The 23,779-nt window shown below is 37.7% G+C and overlaps 1 protein-coding gene across 4 annotated transcripts in view; it reads left to right on the forward strand.

Moving 5' to 3' along the window:
* Window positions 1–23,779, forward strand: part of PDE7A (phosphodiesterase 7A) — a 111,270-nt gene that overhangs the window by 33,946 nt on the left and 53,545 nt on the right. The window contains exon 1 of one of the 4 annotated variants that reach the window (XM_053929706.1): window positions 5,269–15,814. The exons of the other annotated variants lie outside the window; for them this stretch is intronic. Within the exon in view, the coding sequence (XP_053785681.1) occupies window positions 15,755–15,814 (60 nt within the window). The 5' untranslated portion in view covers window positions 5,269–15,754. Of the gene's footprint in view, window positions 1–5,268; window positions 15,815–23,779 lie in introns of those variants that run through there. 4 annotated transcript variants of the gene reach the window in all.

The raw sequence follows: 23,779 nt of genomic DNA on the forward strand, positions 1-23,779 counted from the left end.
TAGTTACCAGTTGTGAGTTTTGGTCTTTTATCCTTCAGTCTTTTCCAGTTTGTGAGCCCAAAGATTTTAGTTTCAACCTTCTTCTCTTTTCTCTTTAAGTAATCTTACTTACCATATGGTCTTTTATTTTTTCTAATTTTATTTTTCTCCATCACCGTTTGTCCCCCTCATTACCCTCTTCCACCTCCCCTCTTCCCCCCTCAGCAATCACCATCTGTTGTCCACATCCATAAGTTCTTTCTCTTTTTTACTTTTTTGTTCAACCCCTCCACCCCCAAACCCCACTACCCTGAGCTGTCATCCTGCTGTCTACCTATGAGTCTCTCTCTGTTTTGCTTGTTAGTTCAGTTTGTTCATTAGAATTCACATATGAGTGAAATCATATGGTACTTGTCTTTCTCTGACTGGCCTATTTTACTTTGCATAATGTTCTCTAGACCATCCATGCTGTCGCAAAGGATAAAATTTTCTTCTTTTTAGAACCGAGTAGTAGTGCATTTTGTAAATATACCATAGTGGTTTTATGACTCATCTACCGGTGGACACTTTGGCTACTTCCAGATCTTGGCTACTGTAAATCATGCTGCCAAGGAGCATCGGGGTGCATATGTTCTAATTAGTGTATCAAGTTTCTTCAGATAAATTTCCAGAAGTGGAATAGCTGGATCATAAGGCAGTCATTTTTAATTTTTTAAAAGATTTTATTTAGTTTTTTAGGGAGAGGGTAAGGGAGGGAGAAAGAGAGGGAGAGAAACATCAATGTGAAAGAGAAACTATCTATTGGTTGCCTTTTGTATGCACCCCAACTGGGGACCAAACCTGAAACCCAGGCATATGCCCTGACCGAGAATCAAACCAGTGACTTTTTGCTCTGTGGGACGATGCCCAACCAAGTCAGACTGAGGGCTCCATTTTTAATTTTTTGAGGTAACTCCATACTGCTTTATATAGTGGCTGCACCAGTCCTCATTCCCAACCACAGAGCACAACAGTTCCCCTTTCTCCACTTCTTTGCCAACACTTGTGTGCTGATTTATGGATGATAGCCATTCTAACAGGTGTGAGGGGTACGGTGGACTAGTTTCATATTTTTGCACGTATCTGTTCAGTATTCCCAGCACTGTTTATTGAATAGGCTATCTTTAGCCTATTGTGTGTTTTTGACTATAAAGGTGTGGGTTTATTTCTGGGCTCTCTATTCTGTTCCATTGATCTGTATGTCTGTTTTTATGCCAGTCCCATGCTGTTTTGATTACTATGGCCTTGTAATTTAGTTTGACATTAGGTAGCATTGATTTCTCCAACTTTGTCTTTCTCAGTTGCCATTTGGGGTCTTTTGTGGCTCTGTGTAAATTTTTGGAATATTCTAGTTTTGTGAAATATGCAATTGGTATCTTGACAGATGGAGGCAAAAATATACAATGGGCTAAAGATAGTCTATTTGATAAATGGTGTTGGGAAAATTGGACAGATATGTGCAGGAAAATGAAACTAGACCACCTTCTTACACCACACACAAGAATAAATGTAAAATGGATTAATGACTTAAATGTTAGACTCAAAACCATCAAAATCCTGGAAGAAAACATAGGCAGTAAAATCTTGGACATTTCTTGTAGCAATATTTTTCTAATATACCTCCTTGGGCAAGGGAAGCAAAAGAAAAAATAAAGAAATGGGACTACATCAAACTAAAAATGTTTTTGCACAGCAAAGCAAACCATCAACAAAAGGAAAAGACAACCCACTGAATGAGAGGATATTTTATTCACTGATGCATCTGATAAGGGTTAATATCCAAAATTTATAAATAACTTAATAAAACTCAACACCAAGAAAACAAATAATCCAATTAAAAAATGGGCAAAGGACCTGAAATGGTGCCTCTCCATATGGTCTGGTTAATAGAGGATTACTCCTAAATCCTTCTTTCCAGTCCATCTATCTTTCAAGGCCTTGGGGGCACAAGACCAGCTGCTGAGTAAACACTTCCTCTTAGTATCCCCAGAGCACTTAACTCCTGAAATGTTGAAGAAAATCATCTCTTGGATCCCACATCACCTTTTTCCATTCCCATGACCACTACCCTAATCTAGGCCAGATCTCCTGAAGACTGAAGTTTTCCACTGTGTTAATCTTTTCCACACATGGGGACCCAAAGTATTTCTTCCCAAATATAATTTTTGCATCACTTTTCCTAAATAAAATTTTTCGCTGGTTTCCTTTTGGTCTTTGTCTACAATTCAGACTCCTTAAAACTGCTGACAAAGTCATTATTACACCTGTAATCTCAACCCCCTCGCCACTCCCAACTTTACATTCTAACTGTATTAAACTTCCTTTGTCGGGTGGCAGAGGATGGATTTTGCTCTTAGAAATTCAACTTAAGTGTGTCTGTGACATGCTTTTGAGTCAGCTCCAACTCGTGGTGACTCTACAAATGAATGATGGTCCATCATATTCTGTCCTCAGTAGCCCTGCTGAGCTCTTGTAGACTGATGCCCGTGGTTTCTTTTATGGAGTCAATCTACAGTTCAACTTTACTGGGGTATAATTTATACACAGTTTGAGTTTTAACAAATATGTACACCCATATAATTAATACGCCAATCCAGATACTGTATTCTTCAGTCACCCCAAAGCGTTCTCTGGGGCCCATTTGCAATGAATTTCCCCCAGCCACTGCCCCAGACAACCACTATTGATTAGTTTTGTCTCTTCCAGAACTTAATATAAATGGAATCATACAGAATGTATTCTTCCTGATTTTTTTCACTTAGCCTGGTGTTTATTGAGATTATCCATGTTGTTGCATGTGTCAGTAGTTTGTGTTATTTTATTGCTGAGTTGTGTTCCATTGTATGGATATACAACAGTTTGTTTATCGGTTCACATATGCTTGTCTAGTTACCAGCTTTGATTATTATGAATAAAGCTGCTATAAACATTCATGTTCAGGTCAATTTTTTGGACATGTTTCATTTGCAGAGAGTTCTGATTGCGCCACACCCTTGTTAATACTAGATATTGCTGTCAGCCTTTTCACTGTTACTCATTCTTGTGGGTGTATACTGGTATCTTGTGGTTGTGAACATTTTTTCATATATGTATGGTAGATTCTGGTTACAAGTCCTTTGTCAGGTTTATGATGCAAATACTTTGTGTAGTTTTTTCATTTTAACATCATCTTTGAAAGAACAGAAGTTTTGAATTGTAATTAAGTCCAAATAAAATTCTTTTCTTTTATGACTGATGTTTTTGTATCTAGAAATCTATACTTAACCCAAGATCATGAATATATTCTCATGCTTTTTCTTAGAAATTGTATTATTTTAGCCTTTATGTTTAGATATACGATCTGTGTTAATTTTTTTGTACAGCAAGAGATTGCATGTTGAGGTTCATTTCCACCCCCCTACATGTTTATATAGTCTTTTCAGTGCCATTTGTTGAAAAGATTATACTTACCCTTGAATTACTTTTGTACCTTTTCAAACATCGATTGACTATGTAAGCGTAGGTCTGTTTCTGAGCTCTCTATTCAGCTCTGCTGATCTGTGTCTGCCCTTATGTAAGTAACACACCATCTGGATTACCATAGCTTCAGAACAAGTCTTGAAATCAGGTAGTGTAAATCCTCCAATCTTGCTTTCTTTTTTCCCAGAAAAACCTTGGCTATTCTGGGGGTTATGTGTGTGTGTTTCTATGTAAATTTAAAATTAATTTTGAACAAAACATGCTGGCATTTTAATTGGAATTAAAGATTAACTTGGAAAAATTGATATCTTAATAGTATTGAACCTTACAGTCTATAATCGTGTGTAATAGTTTCCCAGGGCTGCCAAATAAACTATCACAATGGGTGGCTTAAAGCACCAGATATTTTATTCTCTCACAGTTGTAAAGGCTAGAAGTCAGAAATTAAAGTGACAGCAGAGCCATGCTGTCTTTGAAAGCTCTAGGGAAGGAATCGTTCCTTTCCTTTTCTGTCTTCTGGTGGTTGCCAACTGTCTTTGGCATTCCTTGGCTTACAGGTAGGTTACTCCAATCTCTGCTTTTATTTTCACATGGCCTTCTCCCCTGTGTAGTTGTGTGTCTGTGTCCAAATCTCCCTCTTCCCTTAAGAACACCAGTTATATTGGATTTAGAGCTCACTCTAACCCTGCATACCTTCATCTTTAAAAAAAAAAAAGTAGTGATTTGAGAGAGAGCTAAAAAGACTGATTTGCTGTTCCACTTATTTATGCATTCATTGGTTGATTGTTGTATGTGCCCTGATGGAGAATTGAACCTGCAACCTTGGCGTATTAGGACAGTGCTCTAAGCAACAAAGTTACCCGGCCAGTGTACAAGTTCTGTCCAGAAGGTATCCAGCCATGTACTATGAAAAATAGAGAAATTTATTGAAGAAGATACAAGATACAAGAAACATTGTACATAGGACAGTGACGCCTCAGTCCCCTTCAAAGTAGGTACTTTAGGACCTCACACAGTTCTCCCAATTGCCATCAGCTGCCCTGTCATATTTTCCTGAATACTATCAAGGGTCTGAAATCTCTTCCCTTTCAAAGGTGATTTTAGTTTTGGGAAAAGCCAGAAGTCACAGGGTGACAAAATACAGGCTATCAGGGGGCTGAGTCACCTGGGTGATTTTGATGTTTTGCCAGAAATCTCTGCATGAGACATGATGCATGAGCAGGCATGTTGATGATGAAGCTGCCAATCACCAGTTGTCATAGCTGTGGCCTTCTAAGCCGAATGTTCAGGCTTAACACAAAAATTGATGCAGATTATTTGCTGTATTTGCTCAGTCACTTTGAATGCAATGGCCACACAGTACATATGCTCATTCAACAGCGTTTACCGCCCCCACTGACTAGTACAATGTGGTTGGCATTGTCCACTCATGCACATTCCAGTCCACTCTCCTTGGCTGCCAGATGTCACACAAACTGTTTTCTCTCTCTCTTTTTTAAAGATTTTATTTATTTGTTTTTAGAGAGGGGAAGGGAAGGAGAAAGACAGGGAAAGAAACATCAATATGTGGTTGCCTCTTACACGCCCCCTATTGGGGACGTGGCCTGCAACCCAGGCATGTGCCCTGACTGGGAATTGAACTGGTGATCGTTTGGTTCGCAGGCTGGCACTCAATCCACTGAGCCACACCAGCCAGGGCACCAATTGTTCTCATTATATTAACAATGGCCAGACTTTTTCTGGACAGACCTTATGTATATATTTATTTATACTATATAATGTGTATCCTGTATATGGATTTGATTTACTAATATTTTCTTTCAAATCTTTGTGTCTGAGTTTATAAAGGATTTGGTCTTTGGTTTTCTTTTTTGTAATACCTTTGCCTGGTTTGATATCAGTTGGTTTTCAGCAGTTTTTATTGTGATATATTTTGATGTGGTTTTCTTTGTGTTTCCCTATTTGGGGTTCATTGAGCTTCTTGACATCTGGATTGATAGTTATCATCAAATTTGGAAAATGTTTAGGTAATATCTGTTGATCTCTTAATCTGTAGTGTTTAGTCTGATGCTAAGCCCAGCTGGGATTCTTTATTTTAGATATTGTATTTTTTTTCTTTCTTTTTTTTAAATAAAGATTTTCTTCATTTTTAGGGAGAGGGGAAGGGAGGGAGAAAGAGAGGGAGAGAAACTACAATGTGTGGTTGCCTCTCGTGCGCCCCTCACTTGGGATCAGGCCTGCCACCCAGGCATGTCCCCTGACTGGGAATTGAACCAGCGACCCTTTGCTTTGCAGTCCGGTGAGCAGTCCACTGAACAACACCAACCAGGGCTAGATATTGTATTTATCAACTGTAGGTGGACTCAAATGTCTCCCAACTCCTGTATAATAGTTTTTTTCCCCGGTAGATGTTCTTTTCCTGACCTAATAGACTCTCATCCTACATATGCCTACCCTTAGTATTCAGCCTAAGACTCAGGGGACTCACTTTCAGGCTTGGGAAACCATTATCTTCACAGCTCCTCCCTCTCTGGTAACTCAGCCCTGCAAATTAGTGCCTCAGCCTCACTGAACTCCATCCAGTCTCTGTGTCCTCTGCTTGTGAAACCGCTGTCCTCCTGGATGTTACTCCACTCTGCTTCTGGGTTTGGAAACTTTTCAAGAAGAAACCTGGGCAGTTACAGGACTCACCTTGTTTTTTATTCCTCTCAGGGATCCGCGTCCTGTACTACTTGTCTTATATCTGAAAACAGTGTTTTGTGTGTTTCATACAGAAAGCCTAGCTCTCTAGTTCATGATGGATGGCTAGTCTAGTACCAGTTACCATATCATTTATTGAACCTTGTTCATATTTGTAGTTGGCCATGATTTGCTTATTTATGATGTTTGTACATACTGCTTTTTCTTCTAGGAGCTCTTTTCCTTGCTCTTGTATGGCAAACTCTTAGCATCATTTAAGGGTCAAATCACTTAGAGTGCAAGTGACTTTCTCCTAGTAGTCTTCCTGGATGCCACCAAATCTTGGGTTGTGTCATAGTTGGTACTCGTAACATCTTACATTTGCTTGTGGTTGTAATTATTTACTACCATAGTTGTGTGGAGCCCCCACTAAAACCTGAGATGTGTGAGGAGGGGGAGGACTATGTCTCAGTTACATTATATCCCTTTCGCCTAACACACCAGAGATCTCAAAACCTCTCTGTTTTGTAATACTGTACATAGAGATGCAATAGCACTGTTCAATTCAGTGTGCCTCAAGTATACTTCAGAATTATTTGGTGCTTCTACACCGATTGGTTGGAGAGGGAAGCAGTTATTGACACTTGCCATCCTTATTCAGAATTTTTCTTCCTAATTTGTTCAATCTCTACATGTTATTTTTCTTCTTTAGTATCAATATTGATGTTATAAATATTTTAATATATTTTACCCACAAGTAGTGGTCTGTTTGTAATATTTTTAGAGGTAAAGTTTTTTTCCTGCCCTCTTAATAGTTCTCATTTGAAAGGTACCTTTTACCAATGTCACCCCAATAAAAAAAATACAAAGTAGAAAGAGAACAAACAAGCAGAGAAAACTTTGAAGGAGTAGCCATTGGTACAGACGGAAACTCAGGGAAGGATAACGTCTTGGAAGCTGTGAGAAGAAGCTTATTCAAGATAGAGAGAGCTCTTGATACTTCACAAGCTTCTGATACTTCATATCTTGCTATACAGAAACAACCAGTTTTATGCCTTGTGGGCAAAATCCAGAGCAATCAAATAGGGATCATAGTGAAGATGATATAAGGGGGGGGAAAAAAAGTGGAGAGGAGAAGGAGAAAAAGAAGAAGAAACTGATATAAAAGAGAATCTGGAAAAGGAACAAGAGGAGGAGAAAAGAAACAATGGAAAATGAGGAAGAACATCCGGAAAAAAGGTTAGTCAAACCCTCCTGGACACTCCCTGAGCAAAGGTTAAGTTAAACAAATGCCCCACAAAAAGAGGTATCTAGCGCTTGCATTTGAATTTAACATGACAGAAAAACAGGTAAATCAATGGTTTTTTGAAAAGAGGGAGAAGTTCAGTGAAGATATGTATAAGCAGAAATATAAGCGAAATCTCAAGAGAACCTCACGTGATTGAAAGAAATTAAGAAAAGAACATCAGTTTTTTCAACAGTACTAACTGTATATAGAATTTTTACATATTTGTATGTTTATATACACATATTTATTTATAGCCTTACTTGATCATGACTCTAAACCATAAACGAGGAAGCTGAGTTGTGGGGAAATAATGTGATCTCATCAACAAATGTGAGTTCCTAAATGTCTAAGCTTGAATTTGTACTTTTATCTCTCAGGCGTTTTTATTCTAGGCTGTGTCAATTTGTGTTTTATTTGTTTATATACTCCTGATTTTCTCTAGTAAAATTCTCATGTGAAAATTAAAAATACAAAGTAAAAAAATAAAAAATTTAAAAAATATCTTTTAAGGTAAATGCCAGTAACCACTTAGTTCTAGTAGATTTGAGGGGGTCAGTGTGCTAGGTCTGTGGGGAGTGATGGTGGAAGCATTCCCCATTGAAAGCCTCTAGTAACAGCAGCTTTCCTAGAAAGGCTTCTTTGATTATTAGAATTGGCAGAGACCTTGAAGGTCATTTGTTTTAGCTTGCCCTACAACCTCCTAGACAGAGGCTAGTTTGAGGCAGCTCCTTTTAATTTACATGGTTTTGATTGCACAAAGTTCTTAGAAAATAATATTGAGTCATGCTGTCAGACTTTTGCCCATTGGTCCTACTTCCAATCTGTAATTTCACAGAATAAAGCTTAACTTCTTGGGTTATTTTATTTTACCACACTTCAACACCTATTATGTCCCTCTTTTTATTTCTTTGCCTAAAGCATCTAAGTTTGTAAAACTATTCCTTATGTATTGTCTTCATCTGCATTTCAAAACGTGGTGCATCTTCCCGTGTAATATTCAGAACTGAGCTCAGTCTTATCACTGTTGCCTGTCTGGACAACAGCGGAGCATTCTTGATCTGGCCACTGACTCGGTGCCTGTAAGATTGCCTTTACTTACTGCCTCTTACTGACTTAGAGTGCAACCGTTCTACCTTTCATCGGCTTTTTTTTTTTTTTAAGGGAACTTTAAAAACCCATTTCCATTGTTCTTCATGATGCAGTTTATTTTATATCAAAATGCAGTTTTTTTTAATTATGTTGTAATTAAGCATGCTGGTTTACCCTTCGTGTTTTATGTGCAGATTTGATACGCATTTGTTGGATCTGCACCCCATAAATAAACTGAAACAAGACAAGGTCAAAAGCAAGGTTCTGTGAGTTACCGTTGGAATTCTTCCACTAGTTTGATATCAAGTACTTAATTGCTGGGTATGTTTGCTCAGTCAGCTAGGAGTCTGCCTACCTGTAGTGTCGGGCTCACATTGCTCTGTTTTGTTCCTAAGGAGGTCACCAGAAACTGTGTGCAGCTTTGCTGAAATTCAGGTGTCCTGTGTCTGCGACATTCTCCTTGTGTATATATATATACTAGAGCAGGGGTCCCCAACCTCCAGGCTGTGGACCGGTACTGGTCCGGGCATGTTGGGAACCAGGCTGCGCAGCAAGAGGTGAGCTGGAAAGTAATGTGCTTTAATCATCCCCAAACCATCCCCCACACCCTGGTCTGGTGGAAAAATTGTCTTCCACAAAACAAGTCCCTGGTGCCAAAAAGGTTGGGGACCGCTGTGCTAGAGGCCTCATGTTTACATTATGTACATTGTATGCCACTTTTTAAGTCCAAACTCTACAGTTGTGGAATCTACACGACTGTTATTTTCCTTCTGAAAATTGACTATTTCTGCTTTTCCATAATTTAAAAAATATTATGAACAGTGGTTTTTGAGAAGCAAGTCTATAAGTTCTTTTTAATATCACCATATGTAGTTTTCTGGTCCAGAAGACTTGATTGTTTGTAAAACGTTAAGGTGGTTTTATTACTTCCTTTCCACTGGAGCTAATCACATATCTGTTGCCATCAAATACAGGATGCTGTATAACAGAAAACTTAATTCAGGGCTCCAGATGAGTATGACACAAAGATCTTAATTAACTTGTAAAACTCCCATGTTTCCTTAGTTTTAAAATAATTTTTGTTTTCAAAGTTATCAAAATTTTTGCAGTTTTACTTCCTGAAATTCATTTAAAAGAACTTATAGGACTGCTGTTCTTACTTTTTTCCCTCCATGTCTCAATTCTTATTCTTTGCCTCTTCTTCTGTTCAATCTTTTTCTTTTAAACTAAAAGAAAGCACAGATTTTTGAGCTCAACACTAACCAAAAAGTCATTTATAAAAATGTTTAAGTACTGTACCAAAAATAGGAACATTTTGATTGCTTCTCAAACCCTGACTTTTGAAGCATTTGAAAAATAAAAATCCCTGACATGTGATTTTTAGTAAAAGAACCAAAAAATTCACCCTGATTTATAATTTTTATTAAAAGTGGTGGAATTCAAAATGATAAAAGCCCAATTGGAGAATTTTGGCTATAGTGTTCACATTTTCTATTATGAATTTGTTTTTTGTTTTCTCAGGCACCACATTTGTATAAAGAACTCTGGGGTAGGCTGTCTCCGTCAAGGAGATTCCAAAATCACAGACACTGATGTCAATGCAGATGAGGGCGGCCTAATTTGGTCAAGAGAGGGGCATGCCGAGTCTCTGTATGGATAGCTAAAGACTGTTGCCAAGATTGACAGGTGTCCTGTGGGTGGCAGAAAGCCCCGGGATGAAACTTGCGCTTGGATTACTTCTCTTAAGACAGTGATCAAAGTCATACCTTTTCTTTCTATCGATCACACACACTCCTAAAATAGTGAGGTCTGCTTTTAATGCTTCAATTTTTAGGTATTAGTTTTATAAGCTCCAGAAAGGTGAAAGTTTTATACTTACTTGTTACAGTATCAAATTCTGTTTTGGAAAGTTTAGCTGTATCCTGTGCATTAATTTTTTTAGTACTGTCAAGTGCTTTTTGTTGTTGTTGCTACCCTTTTACATATTTAACTAAGAAGGTTTTGGCAGGTGAAAAAAATTAATATAAAAGAATACATTTGTTATTGGCATAAAAAGGTAATTATTTCTTGCCCTGGCCAGATTGCTCAGTTGGTGAGAGTGTTGTCCTGATACACCAAGGTTGTGGATTTGATCCCTGGTCAAGGCACATACAAGAATCACCGATGACTAAGTGGAATAACAAATTGGTATCTTGTCTCTCCCTCCTCCCCCCCTTCTTCTCTCTCTCTAAAGAAAAAATCAGTAAATTTAAAAAATAAAATCTATATAAAAAGGTATTTCTTTATGGAATAATAAAGTATATAGATTCGATCTGGAAACATTAATTTTTAGGAGAATTTTCCAATACACATAATATTATAAAGGAGTATTTACACTAGTTGAATAACAACGTTTGTTTTTTTTTCATCTTACAGAAATTTTTGTTATTCAGGGAAGCCTTGTAACTTATCAAGATAAATTAGTAGTATTTTATATCTCAAAATAAGGATGAGTTTTAAACCCATTAGGTTCATGCCATTAAGAAATTTAAGTATATTTTTTAAAAAACTGCTGCCTGAGATTTTTGTAAGATTTGAGTGATAGAAATGTGCCATTAGCAGTTAAGAATCTTTGATTTTAGGCATAAACTCAATAGCTATTTCTATTCAAATAGGAAATTTTGTGATCTGGGAGGATAGTGTCTTGATTAGCTCTGTATTTCAGTCTTAGAAATATAGTAGAAATTTAAGAACAGGCTGCCGAGGGGGCCTGTTCACCAGTGTGAAAAATGAAAGCCAAGACCTGGGTCCCACTGGGGCTCAGGAAAGATTTCTCAGGGCACACCAGACAAGCACAGAGCAAATTCCCCTCCTGCACCCCTGTGATTGCAATTAAGCCTAGAGTTGGGGTGAAGCTAGTGTGGGTTAGGCCATTATTCTTAAGTCTTCAGTATTTAATTGTGATTCAGTTCTGATTTATTGAGAGCTAGGTATTCTTTTATAGCTGTTATTTAACTCCTGTGAGGAGGAAGAAAATAAGGCCCAGAGAGGTGGTGACTTGTACAGGGTCACTCAGCTCTTGGCGGTAAAGCTAGGAAATAAGCCCAGGCTCTTGACTGGTGGACATGATCTCGACAGAAATTCATTTAAAAGAACTTATAGGACTGCTGTTCTTACTTTTTTCCCTCCATGTCTCAATTCTTATTCTTTGCCTCTTCTTCTGTTCAATCTTTTTCTTTTAAACTAAAAGAAAGCACAGATTTTTGAGCTCAACACTAACCAAAAAGTCATTTATAAAAATGTTTAAGTACTGTACCAAAAATAGGAACATTTTGATTGCTTCTCAAAACCTGACTTTTGAAGCAGCTCATTGGAAGGGAAATATTCCTGGACTAGGCATCATAGTCTAGTGGGTTAATTTGGAGTGTGCAACACAGGAAAGAGCAGCAGATAATGACCTTGAGCCCATTTTAGCCACTGGCCCAGGCTCCACGCCCCTTTACACACGAGCCACTAGCATGTCTCCTGAGAATGGGGCTGATGGACACCCTGTCCTGTTCAGGGGCATCTTCTGAGTTTGGTCCGTGCAGCCTCACTGGAATACGGAGAGTAATCACAGACCCTGAAAATCTCATTTGTCACACCTAATTTCCTGACAAAATTAAATTTATCTCGATTTGTGCAAGGATTAACATGAATGACTTCAATTTTGGAAATTATTTATTTATTTTCTATTAGTTTAATTTATGCTTCATTTTGACAGGTCTGGAATTAACTTTTATTTATTTTTTAAATAAATATAATTTAAAATAATTTTAAATTATTTTATTGATTATGCTATTACAGTTGTCCTGTTTCCCCCCCTTTATTCCCCTCCACCCTGTACACCCTATCCCACCCACATTCCCCACCTTTAGTTCATGTCCATGGGTCATACATATAAGTTCTTTGGCTTCTACATTTCCCATACTATTCTTAACCTCCCCCTGTCTATTTTCTACCTACCATTTATGCTACTTATTCTCTGTACCTTCCCCCCCTTCCCCCTCCCCTGCTGATAACCCTCCATGTGATGTCCATTTCTCTGATTCTGTTCCTGTTCTAGTTGTTTGCTTAGTTTTTGTTTTTGTTGTTTTTCTTTCTCTTTTTTTTATGTTCATTTGTGGATAGTTGTGAGTTTGTTGTCATTTTTACTGTTCATATTTTTGATCTTCCTTTTCTTAGACAAGTCCCTTTAACATTTCATTTAATAATGGCTTGGTGATGATGAACTCCTTTAACTTGACTTTATCTGGGAAACACAGTATCTGCCCTTCCATTCTAAATGATAGCTTTGCCGGATAGAGAAATCTTGGATGTAGGTCCTTACCTTTTGTGACTTGGAATACTTCTTTCCATCCCCTTCTTGCCTGCAAAGTCTCTTTTCAGAAATCAGCTGACAGTCTTACGGGAACTCCTTTTTAGGTAACTGTCTCCTTTTCTCTTGCTGCTTCAAAGATTCTCTCCTTATTTTTAATCTTGGGTAGCTTAATGATGATGTGCCTTGGTGTGTGCTTTCTTATGGATGTCCTGAAAGTCTACTTCCTTTGCCAGATTAGGGAAGTTCTCCTTCATTAAGTTTTCAAATTAGTTTTTGATTTCTTGCTCTTCCTCTCCTCCTTCTGGCACCCTTGTGATTCAGATGTTGGAATGTTTAAAGTTGTCCCAGAGGTTACTAAGCCTCTGCTCATTTTTTTTGAATTCTTGTTTATTCATTCTATTCTGGTTGAATGTTATTTCTTCCTTCTGCTCCAAACCATTGATTTGAGTCCCGGTTTCCTTCCCATCACTGTTGGTTCCCTGTACATCTTCCTTTATTTCACTTTTCATAGCCTTCATTTTTTTCCTCTAATTTGAGACCATAGTCAACCATTTCTGTGAGCACCCTGATTACCGGTGTTTTGATCTGTGCATCTGATAGGTTGGCTGTCTCTTTGTTGCTTAGTTGTATTTTTTCTGGAGCTTTGATCTGTTCTTTCATTTGGGCCATTTTCTTTTCTTTTTTGTCTCTGCGGGCCTGTTACATAATAAGGGGCGGAGTCTTAGGTGTTCACCAGGGTGGGGCAACCCACATTGCTGTGTTGTGGTGCTGTCTGTGGGGAAGGGGTCCAAGAGGAAACAGTGCTGCTTGCTCCTCTTTCTGCCAGTTTTCAGTCACTTCCCCCACTACCCCCAAGCAAACTGGGCCCTTCTGATGCTGATTTCCAGGTGGGTAGGTTTGTGTACTTCTAGGACCCTGTGGGTCTCTCCAGCGAACTCTCCTGTGAGGCTGGGAGTTTCTCCTGCCGCTGCAACCCCCCACAGGTGTTTTCAATCAGAAGTTTTGAGGTACCCTCACTGGAACCCTGGGTTGTTTGAGGTCTGTCTCGCTCCCCAGTTGTTCCTCTTGGTTTATCTGCATGAGAATGTGGGACCACCCTTTCCACCAGCCGCTGCTTTGCCTCGAGTCTTCTCTGCCCAGCAGCCCATCTCCGCCCCTCCTACCAGTCTGAGTGAATGTTTCTTCTTTAACTCCTTGGTTGTCGGACTTCCATACAGTTCAATTTTCTGTTAGTTCTAGTTGTTTTTTGTTTTTAAAATTTTTGTTGTCCTTCTTTTGGTTGTGCAAAGAGGCACAGTGTGTCTACCTATGCCTCCATCTTGGCCGGAAGTGTTTAGTTTTCTTTTAAATAAATACTTCATACTGAGGATTGGACAGTGAAAATAGCATTACACTTGAACTACTTGGGCTATGTTCAAATTTTATAGAACCATCATTTGTGTACCATTGACATGCAAATGGGTTTGTCTCATCATGAGTGACAGTCCACTTCTCTTCATCCCACCACCCATGCGGATGACCATCACCCCTCTCCTGGACCTCTTGCGATGGTCTCCTAACTGCCTACCCAGCCCCTACCCCACTGAGCTGTACTTGACCAAAACCAACCACAGTTTTTCAGCACTTGGGATTAGCTTTCAGGGTGAAGACAGATCACCTTTATGGGGCCTCCACTCTGGCTTTCTACTTTTCTGCATTCTAGCCTCCCTTCCTGTTTTCCAGTTTCTTCTATTCACTGTACTTGCTTTTGTCTGCTCTTTAGCCGTCATACCTTGTCCCTTTATTACAGCTCAGGGACATTTCAAAAAAGTACCTCACCTCTTAACTAGGACATAGCCAGGCTTTGTTGGCAGTTTTTAGGTCCTTTGCTGGCAATATCTCAGCTTCGTTGCACTTGGTACAATTGCAGGCTTTGATACTGTAGACTGACTGAACTGTAAGCTTCACAAGGGCAGGAGCCATGTCTGTTTTTACACAATGGCTATGCTCCTGGCGTCTACGTCTGGCACAGGGAGTGGTACATAGTAATAGCTTAATAAATACTTGCTGAATACTTGAATAAAAATTTCACGAAAGGCTTTTTCTCTGCATCATGAAGATGGGTGAATACAGACCCACTTTGCTATTATAGAGCCCCCTCATGGCCAAGAGGAGACATGTACCAATAATATTGTAGTATAAGCTAGATTGCAGTTAGGGTTTGGAAATAGTGTACTTTTAAATGCTTGAAAATGTACTGTTCAACTGGCCTTTGTTAATAAGTTCCAAATGAGTGAATGGTAATGTTAAATAGCACAGACAGTATTTATGAAAGCCTCTAACATTCTTACAGTAATCGTGGCTCTAAAGGAAATTAAAAAGTTGAACAAATTCAGTATTAAAGTTGAAAAGATAGAATAAAATGCATTAATACCTTTAAATTCCAGGGCATTAAATCTGTGAAGCTGGTCTGTGTGAAAGAAATGAGAAAATTTTTAGTACTGCCAAACGTTGTTTGAAAGTTGTTTTAAAGCCCTTCGTGTGAACATTGTAAAAGAGTGTGAGGCTGGCCTGAGACCTGTTTTGTCTCCATTTGTGAGGCTGTTAGGCCTGTCCTTACCATGGTTTCGCCCTTTCCTCTTCCACTGTTACTGACGCTGTTCTCCCCCAACCCTGGGCTGTGGCATTAAGCACGCGCTGGGTAAGAAGGCTGGCTGGCAGCACATTCTCGGAGGAGTCAGGTGATTGTTGTTTGAAGGCAGCTGCTTGAGGTTCAAGGCAGTCAGTGTCCCCTCTCTTCCGCCTGAGGACAGCTGGTTATTCTCTAACTCCTAACGAGCCTTTCTTGCTCATTGCTCGATGAGGGAGAAGGGAGATTATGCTGCCAGCTTTTGATTGATCCAATGGGAATTACTTTGATCTGGTGTCTGGCCTTGGTTCTTATCAAGTGGATCGCCTCTAAGGTAGGCCATCTTTATTTTTAGGATTGTGGCATTTAATCACTAGTGTTTATATTTGATAAAAATGAAATTACTAGTTGAGTTTCTTCTCCCTTTGCTTCGGTTTTTATTTCTGTAATTAAAAGAGCTATGAGGTTTACTTCTCCACTGAAAAGTTTGAAATTACTGTGCATGATGTTTATTCTTTTCCACCTTATTCCTCCCTGAGGGCTTTTTATATGTCATCCCTTGGTATCATTCCTGTAAAGAAGTTTTTCTGATGAAAGCAGTTCAACTTTTAAGATATAAAATTATTAAACAATTTAAATTCTTAGTGTAATTTTAAACATTCCCTTCTGGAGATAAATAATTTACTAATGCCTTTAAATTTAAAGTATAGTTGTTGAGGATTTCTAAACAATCATAGTGTATAAACTTTTTAAAAAGTAAATACCGCCCCCTATCATGGTCTCTCTTAAGGTCTTGGTATTGCTAAAATGTATGCCTTACTTATAATATATTAAAAACATTTAAAATTAATATATATCTGTGTTTTTTTATTTGAATTCTAAGTATCAGGCTTGTGCACTGCTTGTTAATGTGCTAGCCATTTACCATCTGGATGAGGGTCTGAAGTAGTACATATTTAAAATTATACTATTTGAAATTACATTCATAATTTCATATGAAAGTGATTATATCTTTCATCCATCATGCAGCTTTTGTCTTCCTGTATTAAGAAATTGAAGAAATTTAACTTAAAACTTACAGGGCATCACCATTTGCCAACCAATACAAAAGCTCCTATATAGTTAAAGGTCTTTTTTTAAGTATATTTTATTCATTATGTTATTACAGTTCTTCCAAAATTTTCCCCCTTTGCTCCCCTCCACTGGTACCCCCCCTTCCCTCCGGCAATCCCCCCCCACCCCGTTCATGTTCATGGGTTGCATGTTTAAGTTATTTGGCTTCTCCATTTCCTATACTGTTCTTAACCTCCCCCTGCCTATTTTGTACCTACCAATTATGCTGCTTTATCCCTGCACTTTTTCCCCTATTCTCCCCCTTCCCTAAATGATCTCCATACCTATGATTCTGTTCCTGTTCTGGTTGTTTGCTTAGTTTGTTGGGGGTTGTTTGTTTGTTTAGGTTCAGTTGTTCATAGTTCTGAATGTGTTGCCTTTTTAATGTTTATAGTTTTGATCTCTTTCTTAAATAAGACCCTTTATCATTCCATGGCTTTAACATTTAAAATGGCTTGGTGATGATGAACTCCTTTAGCTTTACCTTGTCTGGGAAGCACTCTGATCTTCCCTTCAAGTCTAAGTGATAGTTTTGCTGCGAGTAATCTAGGTTGTAGGTCCTTGCTTTTCATCACTTTGAATACTTCCTGCCAGTCCCTTCTTGCCTGCAGAGTTTCTTTTGGTAAATCAGCTGATAGACTTACAGGAACTCCTTTGTAGGTAATTCTGCTTTTCTCTTGGTGCTTTTAAGATTCTCTCTTTATCTTTAACCTTTGGCATTTTAATTATGATGTGTTTTGGCGTGGTCCTCTTTGGGTCCAACTTGTTTGGGACTTTCTGTGCTTCCTAAAGTCGTATGTCTATTTCCTTCACCAAATCAGGGAGGTTTTCTTTCATTGTTTTTTCAAATAAGTTTTCAATTTCTTACTCTTTCTCTTTTCCTTCTGGCACTCCTATGATTCAGATGTTGGCACATTTGGAGATGTCCCAGAGTCTTCTTATACTGTCCCTGTTTTTTCAAATTCTTATTTCTTCTTTCTGTTCTGATTGAATGTTTATTCCATATGTTCCAAATTACTGATTTGTAATCCCAGTTTCCTTTCCTTTATTGTTGGTACCCTGTAGATTTTTCTTTATTTCACTTAGTGTAACCTTCATTTCTTCCTTTATGTTGTTGCCGTACTCAATGAGTTCTTTGAGCATCCTGATAACCAGTGTTTTGAACTCTGCCTCTGGTAGGTTGGCTCTCTCCATTTTGTTTAGTTCTTTTTTGGGCATATTATTCTGTTCTTTCATTTGGGCTGTATTTCTTTGTCTCCTCAATTTGGCAGCTCCCCTGGGTTTGCCTCTGTATATTAGGTAGAGGTGCTTTGACTCCGTGTCTCAATAGCGTGGCCCATTGTAGAAAAGGCACCCGTCCGGATGAATATAGTTCTTTAAATCGTTGGTTGTCAGACTTCCATACAGACTTTAAACTTTCTGACAGTTCTGGGTGTTATTTGTTTTGAGATTGAGTTATTGAAGAACTTGCTTAAAGAAAAACAGCATACTCACTTTTTAAAAATTCGTATGTGTTATAAATTAAGAATTGATTTTGTTGCACTGACAGCGACTAACTCGTTGTTTTTTAGAGGATTAGCTTGCCAAGTTGTTAAATGAAGGTTAAAATTAATTAACTTAATTGAATTGTGGGTGATTTCAGAGACTTTACTTTTTTATAACCATCAACAAATTAAATTTTTAAGTAAAATGAGTGCTGATATTTTGCGATTTTTTTAAAAGTATCTTTTAGGGAGTAAGAGTGGGTGATACTATTCAGTGGATCAGTGCAGTCTATAACTAGGCACTCAAACATGAGCGTGTTTTTCTTGCATATGTAAAATGAATATACTCCGTAAAAGCTCATTTTACTGTGTCAGAGAAAACTGCTTTTGGAACTTTGGCTAGGCTTCATCTTTTATAGTATGTTACTATTTTTTGGTAATGCCACCAAAAACATTTAATTTTGTGCTACTGCGTCTAAAGCTCTCTGACCTTCAGTTAACTGGTCAGCAAAACGAGGCCAATATAACTGACCTCAGAGGTCTTGTGTGGATTGTGAGATTTTGTATTAATACACCTGGACTTTTTTCTGGCACAGAGTTAGGAGGGAGCTCAGTGAGTGTTAGTTAATGTGTTCTATTTTTACCACGTAAGGGAAATGCACATGCTTTTTCACAATAAATTATTTTAGTGGAAACTTGAACAAGATGAAAACAATAGCACTTAAAATACCTTTAGTTGATTTTAAACATGTTTGTCTTTAAAAGTTATAGATTAACTAAGCCTGGGACCAACTTTTATACCTTTTGCCATTTATCTTGTAAGTCAAATCTTGTGGAAGTGTGATTCACCCTGATTCAAGGTAGCGAGTGTCTTCCTGGGGCCACTCAAAACTCCTATTAATGACAGTGGATCATTTGGAACCTTACAGTTTAGTTTGTTTGTGCCGCGGCTGTCAGTTTCTGATTAGCTCAGCCTTGCCCGTGTTTTGACCTGTACTAATTTGCTTTACAAGTTGTTCCCAGGGTAGCTAAATTAGAAAAGTCACGAGTAGAAGCCTCTCAGTTATTTCCATTCACTGGTGAGGCGAAGTGGGAATGTGGATGATAGCTCAGAGTGTTTTATGACTGACAGTGTGACAAAGGAATTTGGTTAAATTTGTTTTACTATTTGTATTAAAAATAGGATTTTACTAGTATAAGGCTTTTAGAATGGTAACATTTAAAATATGTTAAGTCTGTGCTGCAGTGTTGGTGTATAAAGCACATATAAAGTTTTTTTAAATACTAACATGGAAATCAAATTTTTATTGTTATAACTTATAATTTATAGTATTTTTTCCAAAATTAGTTACTTTAGATTATTCTACTTAGATTGCTTACAGAGAGTTTAATATTCATTTTAATCTTGGTCCGTGAGGTGACGAATGAATGATCACTCAGGATTTATTCATTAATGTGTTCAGATACATACTCTGTAAGTCCATTCTTAAAAATGTTTTGTCTCATTTGGATTTATTTTATAAAACTTAGGTCGTGTGGTTGAGTATAGCATTTAAGCTAAGTATTTGCAGACCACAATTACTCAAGTCAGTAATGAATAGAATAATTTGAATATTTTGCAATCTCTGTATAACTTGTTGATATATATTTAAAATTCTGCCCTTTTTACCAAGTTTTTATTATGATTAATGCAAACCCTATCATTTTGATATCTAAATTAATGCCTCTATAAATAAGACTAAAGTGATTATCCTAAAATAAGTTTAGTATGTCATAGTTATAATTTAGACTATGTTTATTACTCATTTTTTTACTTATAGTAGTATAGTATTTTATTTAACAGAGCTGATACTAGTCTTTCTCAATCTGTAATATGTGAAGTGATAAATGAGGTTTTACCTTCCTGATTTTCGGCTGTTACATTAAAAATAAATAATGTTAACAACATTTCTTAGGAAACACTGTTAGAGATAACAGGTTAAAATTTGTTTTAAGAAGCTATTCAAGTTGTTACTGGGCACTAGCAGGTTGATAGATGTTGACATGACAAGGTATTTATTACATAATGATATCTGTAGCCTTAGTAGTATGACCTAGCTGATAGAAATATTTGTTTCCACATAATATGCTTTCCAGGCTTCAAGGTTTTCCACTAATATGGTAGTATTAGGGAGGCCTGTAATACAATATGCTAAATATCTTTGGAGTGAGGATTGGAACAGCAGGTGTGAGTGGTGTCTTTCCATACCAAGTGATTAAAGTGACTGTTTGCCCCAGAATAAATAGTTTACCATGAAACACTGCAGGAGGTTCCCTTGGGTATTGTGTTGGGGAGAGACGCGATACGCGTGATGCTGCCAGGAATACACGTGTTCTGTGTGATTTAATCCCTTGGGATTTGAGACCATGCTTTTCTTTGTACTTTTTATAGAAGATTCTTACTAGACTTTTTAATTTGATTCATTTGGTAAATATGTCACTACACATGCTGCAAAGTTCAAAAGCTACACATTGGAAAGTCCTCCTACCTCTGTGTCTCTTTGCCCCTTCCTTAGAGGCAACCAATGTTGAAAATCAGATTTTTTTTTGAAACTTTTGTTTCCTTTTCATTTCATGAACTTTTTGGGTATTTTTGTTTTTTTAAGGATACATGAAATCCTATAAGAATTTAATTGGTAGTTTTCACTTAAATGATAAGAATTAAAGAGATAACAATGATTTGGGAGTTGTTTTGCATACTAAATCCAAACAAGAGCTTTAAGTAAATTTTCTAGATGTATGCTGAGGAGTTGTAAGTCTTATGCCAGACTTTTGAGAGGGAAGAAGTTCATTAGTCTAATATGTAAAATGTGATCTCATTGCTTTAATGTGTATTTCTTTTGTTAATAAAGTTGAACATTTTTTCCTGTTTATTGACTATTTATCATTTACTAATTGATTTATGAGGCACGTTTTAGGCTTATACTGAAGTAGGGGGAAATTAGCCCATTGTCATCTGTTGAACTCATTTTTCTTTTTTTTTTAAAGATTTTATTTATTGATTTTTAAAGAGGGGGAGGGGAAGGAGAAAGAGAGGGAGAGAAACATCAATGTGTGGTTGCCTCTCACACACCCTGCACTGGGGACCATGTGCCATGACTGGGAATTGATCCGGCAACCCTATGGTTTGCAGGCCGGTGCTCCATCCATTGAGCCACATCAGCCAGGGCTGAATTCAATATAATTTTTTTTAACCCCTCACCTGAAGATGAAGGAGGGAGGGAGAGAGAGAGAAACATTGATGTGAGAGAGAAACATCAATCACTTGCCTCTAGTTATGTGCTCCAGCCAGGGATCAAACCCACAATCTAGGTATGTGCCCTGACCGGGGATCAAACCTGCAACCTTTTGGTGTACAGGACGACACTCCAACCAACCATGCCACCCAGCAAGGGCTAATTTAACTTTTAAGTGGCCGAAGTGATCTACTTTCATGACTCCTGGATTTTATAGGACAGTTAGCCTTTCCTATTTAAGAATTTTTAATGTCATTTTTCCTTTTTTAATATTAAAAAAATTTTACTTACTGATTTGAGAGAGAGAGAGACAGACAGACATTAATTTGTTGTTCCACTTGTTTATGTATTCATTGGTTGATTTTCATATGTGCCCTGACCGGGGATTGAACCTGAAACCCTGGCATATTGGGACTCCACTGCAACAAACTGAGCTACCTGGTCAGGTGCATATATTTTTCTAATATTTTTATGTCTTAATTTTTACATATAAATTTTTATTCCATGTATAATTTATTCTAGTGGAAAGATAATAATAGAGCTTTATATTTTTCCAGGTAGCAACTACTTACTCTACCATTTTTTAAATTAAATATTCAATACTTTACCCACAGATTTTAAATCCTATATTTATCATACGCAGAATTATTGTATATTTTTGGATTTGATCCTAGATTTTGTATTGACTCTTTTGCATATTTCCTTGTAGTGTCCATATTACTTTATTAATAGCTCATGGAACTAGTTCTGTTTTTTTTTTTTAAAGAATTTGCTAACCTGTATATTCAACAATATTATCCATCACTTTTGATGCACTAGACACTGTTCTAAATGTTGAGGTCTCTTCTAGGTCTGGGGCTATAGCAGTGAGCCAAGTCTCTGCCTCTAGAGTGTGTAGTATGTAGTAGGTGATTTGGTTAATTTTATCCTCTAGGTTTTTAATTTGTCTTTATATCAGTGCTATTAATTTATTTGCAACAAATCATTTAATCATTTATTTACCAGATATTTATTTAGAATCTACTAAATAATAGCTGGTGCTTTGGGGGAGCAGGAATAGTTCTTGCTCTTGTGGAGTTTTTATTTTTGGAACAAACAGACAAAGTAACATCAGCTAGGTGCTGTACAGAGCATGAAGGTATGGAGCTGTGGAAGAGGGTGACTCTTAGGTGACTTCCGATTTGGTAGTCTGGGAGTGCCTGTCTGAAGAGATGACACTTCATGTAGAACCTGAGAGACGAGAAGAGCAGTGACGCAGTGATCCCGGACAGGGGGAACAACAAGTGTAATGACGGTACATCTGGTGAGGATGAGGAAGAGCAAGGAGGCCGGGGAGGCTGGGTCGTGGTGGTGAGACGATGGTGAGAGGCGGGCAGACCATGGAGGCCTTCGGAAGTCAGAGCTCGGTGTTTGCCCTTATTCCAAGTGTAGCGGAGAGCCAATGGAGGGCTTTGAGCAGTAGTTCAAATGGTCACTTTCGTTTCTGTGTGAAGAGTGGACTAGGGACCAAGAGACGCATCAGGAAAACTCTCAGAACCCATTTCAGGAGACCAGGTAAGGAAGGGAGATAAATGTGAAGGTAGAGTTGGCAGAAGCTGCTGAGAGTGTTTCAGCTCCTATAATTTTGGGTTTTAGTAATTATATCTTAAATTTTCAATATTTGCTTTTTTATAATAGCTTCATTGATTTATAATTCTCATACAATTCATCCGTCTAAAGTGTACAATTCAGTGATTTTGAGTATATTGAGAGATATGCAGTCATGACCACAATTCATTTTAGAATATTTTCATCACTGCAGATAGAAAGCCCCTACCCATTAGCATTCACTCTCCATTTCCTGCCAGCTCGTCCCACCCTAGGCAACCACCACTGGACTCTGTTTGTATGGATGTGCCTGTTTCGGACATCTCATGTAAAGGGAACCATATACTGTATGGTATTTTGTGACCGGCTCCTTTTACTTAACATAATGTTAATCTTAAGGCTCATCTGCGTTGTGTCATGTATCAGTACTTCATTCCTTTTCACGTGTGGATAATGCTCCATTGCATGGCTGTACTACATTTTATCTATCCATTCATTAGTTGTTCATGGACATTTGGTTGTTTCCAGTATGGGGCTGTTATGAATAATGTTGCAAGATACATTTTTATACCTGTTTATTTTTAAACATAAAATATATTTTAAAATCTCTATCAGTGGCAACCTGTTTTTATTTTTTAATAAATTCAATGTCTTCACAAATTCTCTTTGAGTACAGACATTACTTTTTTTTAATTCTCTTATTTCTTGCTAGCCTCTGGGCCATTTGGTTTTTTATTTTATTCCGTTTATTTTTAGCTAATGACTTTCTTCAGATATCTGGTGATTCTTACCTGTCTGCTTATTCATTCACGTTTAAAGGAAGGGAACAGTAAAGCAGTT

This window comes from Desmodus rotundus, chromosome 8 (genome assembly GCF_022682495.2).
Source record: "Desmodus rotundus isolate HL8 chromosome 8, HLdesRot8A.1, whole genome shotgun sequence".
In the NCBI taxonomy this organism is placed as follows: domain Eukaryota; kingdom Metazoa; phylum Chordata; class Mammalia; order Chiroptera; family Phyllostomidae; genus Desmodus; species Desmodus rotundus.